The sequence below is a fragment of the Myotis brandtii genome, unplaced genomic scaffold (assembly GCF_000412655.1).
Source record: "Myotis brandtii unplaced genomic scaffold, ASM41265v1 scaffold182, whole genome shotgun sequence".
Lineage (NCBI taxonomy): Eukaryota > Metazoa > Chordata > Mammalia > Chiroptera > Vespertilionidae > Myotis > Myotis brandtii.
In genome coordinates, this window is record NW_005356751.1 from 1,210,175 (window position 1) to 1,216,255 (window position 6,081).

At 48.4% G+C, this 6,081-nt stretch overlaps 1 protein-coding gene across 1 annotated transcript in view; it reads left to right on the top strand.

Moving 5' to 3' along the window:
- The window catches only part of GNB5 (guanine nucleotide binding protein (G protein), beta 5), a 46,970-nt gene that overhangs the window by 20,929 nt on the left and 19,960 nt on the right, over positions 1-6,081 (top strand). Inside the window, exons 3-4 of the mRNA XM_014537788.1 lie at positions 2,802-2,843; positions 5,208-5,284. Coding sequence (XP_014393274.1) covers positions 2,802-2,843; positions 5,208-5,284 — 119 coding nt within the window. The remainder of the gene's footprint in view (positions 1-2,801; positions 2,844-5,207; positions 5,285-6,081) is intronic.

Here is a 6,081-nt window from a genome sequence, read left to right on the forward strand (position 1 = left end):
GGGTGTGGGGGGGGGGGGGGGGGGGGGGGGGGGGGGGGGGTCAATTGGGGAAAAGGGAGACATATGGAATACTTTAAACAATAAAAATAAAAAAATAAAAACAGTTCTCCAGGATAAGGGCTCTGAGAACCCACCCCTATCTGGTGATGAGGATGAAAAAAAAAGATATGTATATTTTGTGAAGCCTAATTTTTCATTCATTTTGTATAGTTGACATAGTTTATTTTACATCTTATATTAGTTATCTATTGCTGCATGACAGATTACCCCAAAAGTTAGCAACTGCAAACAACAAATGTTTATTCTCCCGCGTGGCTCCTGAGAGTCAGGAACCTGGGCAGCTTGGCTGGGTGGCGGCTCGGGTCTCTCAGGAGCGTGCGGGCTGGACACTGGCGGGCTGCAGGCGGCGACGAGGCCGAGGCTCACTCTGAGGTGGCTCACTCACATGGCTGGGCTGGAGGTCTTAGTTCCGCTCCCTGGGGACCTGCCACAGGGCTGCTCAGGACAGGGGGCTGGGCGCCCCCAGAGCACGTGATCCAGGAGAGGGAGAGGGAGGTAGAAGCCACGCCTCCACGCCCAGGGCCTCTCTGACCTGGCCTCACACAGACCAACCTGATATAATGAGGGAGAGGCCCATCCGGCTGCGTGAGACCGGCATGACTGGGGATTCTTGGAGCCTGGCAGCCACTGCTTAGTATTTTTTAGGTTTATTGTGATGTTACATGCACTGAACATACAACTGTAAACTGAAGTCGTGTATTTTCATAGCCAGTTTGGGCTTCCTTTCACCCTTGCCTTCATCCCAGCTTTTTCAAAGGACAACTTGTTGTTTTTAATAACCTGCCGGGGTTCATGTCCCAGCATCAAGAAGGGTTCAGGAATCTGGAAAAGGCTGTGCGCAGATGACATAGAAATCCAGAGACTAATAAAGAGTCCGGAGACGAGTTATAATTTTGAAAGGCATTGGGGGTCAGAGGACCTTCAGCTAAAGGAACTGAAGGAACAAGACTTCCTCCTTGTCTAGGACCCTTGCTTTTATTAACACAATTTGTCCTAAGGCAAGGTGGAGATAATACACCTCAAAGGGTACGGTTTCAAAGGGTACAGAAGCATTGTCAGTTAGGGGAATAGCCTACCGCTGTTCAGGTGTTTGGCCAGTAGGAGGCAATAACATGTAGATTAAGATGCCCTTTAACTGGCAGCCACAATCAGTTTCCTATTCAGGTTTGGGGAAATGCCTTTAGCCGTTCCCAACAGGTGACTACATGTGTGACTCAACCCTGTTGAGTCCCCAAGTTTCATCAACCTTTTGATGAAACTCTTAAAATAATGACATGCTGGAATTGGTTCCCGGCAATAACCCTTTTAAGTATAAACACTGTATATATCCTACATGATCCTCAGCTCCAACATCCACGTCAGGGTTGTTTTGACAGGACCCGTGTCATTAATCTCCTGTATTAGCTTCCAGTCTAGTATGACACACAGCGCTTGCTTTTTTTATGTCCATTAGCGCTCGTACTTCACCACATTTAAGAAGCACCGGAAAAGAGAACACAGAAAGGGTCTTGCTGCCACCACCCTGTCACAACCATTGTTTTTATTTTAGAGCAGTTCTTTCTAGACATTGTTTTTTCAAATGCTCACTTGTGGTTATTGAGATGTGCGTGTTGCCACCCAGCCTTTTAGACTGTTTTATCCTTGAAAGGATAATATATGTTGGATTTTTTTGTCACTCATGTACACTCTGATTCGAGAGGGAGGCAGGGGCGGAGGGCTGACAGGCTCCATCCACCCGTGTCTGCTGCAGAGAGAGTGGCTGGGATGTGGCAAGGAGCTGGAGACAGCAGGAAGGCTCTGGAACAGATCTGGAGTGACTCGGAGCTGCCCTTCTCCGTTAAAAGGCAGGAGATGAGTCAGCCTGACCGTGTGGGTCAGGGCTGGGGTGGAAGTATTATCTCAGCAGGCCCACAGGCCCTGTTGTATAAGCTGTGCTCACGGAGGGACCACATTTCATCTTATCAGACTGATTTTAGCCTCGTGGGTGCCTTTTTCTCTCCAGAGCGCACAGCGGGTGGGCAGTGAGCACAGGCAGGCCGGCAGTGTGGTGGAGGAAGCCACCGAGTGAATGCTGTGGGGGGGCGGGGGGGGCTGCACTGAGTCATACCCCAGCCCAGCAAGCAGGGGCTCCAGGCCCGAGCTCCAGCTCTGTCCTCTGCACTGTTACCTAACCCTCCCCACACATCGTGCTTGGAGTGCCGCCAGAGAAGTTAGACCAGGAGACCAGTGTGCTTAGGGATCTCGAAAGGCCCAACACTGTCGACTTTTACCTCGTTTCGGGCCCCTCAGCCACACTCAGCATGAGCATGGAAGTCGTGCAAGGCGAGCAGCGGTGTCGCTTTAGATGATCGGACCCTGCTTGTGCCCCTAAGTGGCATTACCGCCCCTCCCATCGTCTCATTCGCCAGATTTGGCTCAAAATGGCTTGAGTGATTAAAAACATCAAGCCTACTATGGAGACTGCAGATTCACCATCTCCGAGGATGCCCGGGGGACCCAGGCACTGAAGGAAGTCAGCTCAGCCACCCTCTGCCACTGCCGCCCAGAGCCACCATGCCTCGTGTGCTCAGGTAACTGTGTTGTAGGGACCAGAGCCCCTGGACTTCTCTCTGGGGGTTTGTATGACAAACAGATGGCATCGTGGTCACTCCCCACACGCCCATGTTGTGTGGGCTGCAGCATGGTTACAGAGGAGGCGGACTTGTTGACAACTACTGAACAGTTTTCTCTTTTCCCTCCAGGACGGGAAGGTGATCGTGTGGGATTCCTTCACGACTAACAAGGTAAGGTGTCCCCGGTGCACTGGGGCGCCCCCGAGCCCCAGCCTCATTTAAAGGTGCTCTGGTCCAGCTCCCCAGCCCTGGCCCCGTTTCCTGCCTCTCAGGGAGCCTGTCTGGGGATGAAAACCCCACAAAGCCCATCTGCGTTAAGACAGCTCAGCAGCCCACGGTAGCGTTTATTCCTCCCTCGAGCTGACACCCCTTGCCCACAGAGGAGCCTGCAGAGCCCCACAGACTGAGCTCATGCTGGAACAGGAAGGGGCGAGGCCTGACACCCTGGTCCCATGCACACAGGCAGCTGTATGTATTCTTCCTCTGAGTGACAATAAGAGGTACCCAGCTTCCTCTCCCCTCTGTCTTTGGCCAGACTCCATGGCACTGTGGACATGAGCAAACGGTGGGTGAAGCCCTGGCTGCAGTGGAGTCACGTGCTCTGTCCAGGACGCAGTGGAGTCTGAGCCCCCTGCAGCTCTGGCCTGAGCATGCACAGCTGCAAAGTAGACCTAAATTCAGACTCTTTCCTAAAGAGAAAGACTGAAACCTCTGTAGGTGTGCTTGCATGCCTGCATCGCAGTGGCATTTACAATAACGAGTATGGTGTATTGAGTATGGACTCCAACATTTACTTAGAAGAAAACCTTCCTTTTCACGATATTAAAAAGGACACGTATTGTGACAAATTTGAGCGATGCCCATATTCTGCATTATTGAATGTGGTTAGTAAATGCCATGTAGGCAGCTGTTACCTGACCAGATTGAATGAGGCCCCAGAACCGCCTGTAGAGCAATCCCTAGTGTTTAGGCCCCTGGGGAACAATAAACAGTTTGCAAAGGGCAGTGTACATCCCCTACCTCCATGGAGGACTGCCTCTCCCAGCATGCCCAAGCAGTGCGTGCATGGGGTTGTGTTGCTTCTGTTTATGCCTTAGCATGGCATAGAGCACACACTGCCTGGTTTCTGGGAGCTGTAGGGTCACCACTTGTGGCCTCTGGCAGGGAACCTAGCCATCACTTGTGGGGAAAAGGGTCTGGGATGCCCTGTGCTGAGAGTGCAGCCACCTCGCCTCACTCACTGGCGGGCAGTAGGTGGTTCCCAGCCTCAGAGGCTGCTGGACTGTGAGTGACACCAGAATTTTGACAGGCGGTTTCGGGCCTATATTTCCCCATAAAAACACAGAGAATCTAGCGGAAAGGCCAGCGCTGGTGTGTCCTACACAAACTTAGTCCCATTCCCTCCCTTCACAGACAAGGATGAGGCTGAGTTAGTACCAAGGCCTATATTTCCCCATAAAAACACAGAGAATCTAGCGGAAAGGCCAGCGCTGGTGTGTCCTGCACAAACTACTTAGTCCCCCCTCCCTTCACAGACAAGGATGAGGCTGAGTTAGTACCAATGGCCGGTTGCACATCTTGTTGCTGTTGGAACCACGTTGTTGAATCGTGGCTTTGTTGTTTGCTCATCTGCACACAGGAGGATGTGGGTGACTCGACCACTATCCAGGAGCCGGGCACTGTTAGGCCTCGCACTCCATTCTTCCACTGTACAGGTTCTCTCACCTCTGAGCACAACTCAAGATCAGCCTCCCACCCCCATTCATCCCTCCCAGGAATGGTTTAGGACTCAGAGGGGACAGAGGCTCTTGTGTACTCCCAAGTAAACAAACTCATAATATACACATAAAAAGTTATTCAAGATTATATTATGAAAATGGAAATCAGATTAAATAAGGTGAAGTATATATTGGAAATGAAATTCAGATGGACCTTTAAAAGAAAAGGAGCCCAGTATTCATTCATTCAGAAGAACAAGTGGGGTATAACATTAAGTAAAAAGTAAAACCTTAAGGATTTTTTTTTTTTTTTGCTAGTCGGGATTTTAACTTTTAGAATATATGACATAACAGCCTGATCAGCATGGTCAGTGGTTGAACATCAATCTATGAACCAGGAGGTCACGGTTCAATTCCCAGTCAGGGTACATGCCTGGGTTGCGGGCTCGATCCCCAGTGGGGGACATGCAGGAGGCAGCTGATCAATGATTCTCTCTCATCATTGATGTTTCTATCCTTCTCTCCCTCTCCCTTCCTCTCTGAAATCAATAAAAATACATATTTAAAAAATAGAATATATGACGTAATGTTTGATTGATTATATGGGGCTGAGTCTCCTTATCAGTCATAAGCTAATTGTTACCCCACTCCACTGCCCTTGGAAACTATAACATAATTCAGTAAGATCGCCAGTGACTTTTTAAAAATTAAATGTTGAGATGTGTGTGTGTGTGTTTGTGTGTGTGTGTGTGTGTGTGTGCGTGTGTGTATGAAGCCACACTTGTTTATTCTATGAACGGTTCACACTGTGTTTCAGGAGCATGCGGTCACCATGCCCTGCACATGGGTGATGGCGTGTGCGTACGCCCCATCGGGCTGTGCCATTGCATGTGGGTAAGTAGGGCCCACAGCAGCTTTTCAGCTGTCCTGTGAGCCATAGAACACTGTTGTATGGACAGAAATACACAAACAAGAACTTGTAATTTTTATTGTTTGCTTGTTAAGCAATGTGTTAAATTGCTCCCTGAACTTTACAAAAAAAAAAAAGCACAAAAATCTCTTTCATAATTATTTTCATTACAGAGTGACAGTGGTATAAGTTTTAGACCTATGCTCCTCACTCAGATGCAAACATCTTGGAATGCATGTTGGTAACGTGTACCAGAAACCTGGAAAAATGTAGAACCTTTGATCTAGTGATTTTATATCTAAGAACTTATTTGAAAGCAATGACTCAAAATATAGAAAAGAACATATGAATAATAACATTTATTGTAGAATTATGTAAAATAAAGCCAAAGACAAAAAAGAGAAACAATATGTCCATCAAAGGCAATCTACACTAATAAGAGAGAAACATGGTAATTAGCGTACAACCGCTACCCTTTTCATTGGCTAATCAGTGAGTATATGCAAATTAACTGTCAGCCAAGATGGCGGCCGGCAGCCAGGCACTGAAGCGAGCATCCTGAAGATCAGTTTAACAGGGTTCAGCAACGAGAACTGCAGCCCTGTGGCTGTTCCCTGTCGTGTTAAACAGTTGTGGGCCATTTAAAATATTTCCACAGTAGAATCTCAGCCCTGTTTAGAAAAGAGGCATTAGTATAAAAAAAGTGGTGAACTAGGCCAGCGATTTTCATCTCATGACACACGTAAGCTAATTGCTAGAATTCTGCAGCACACCAAAAAAA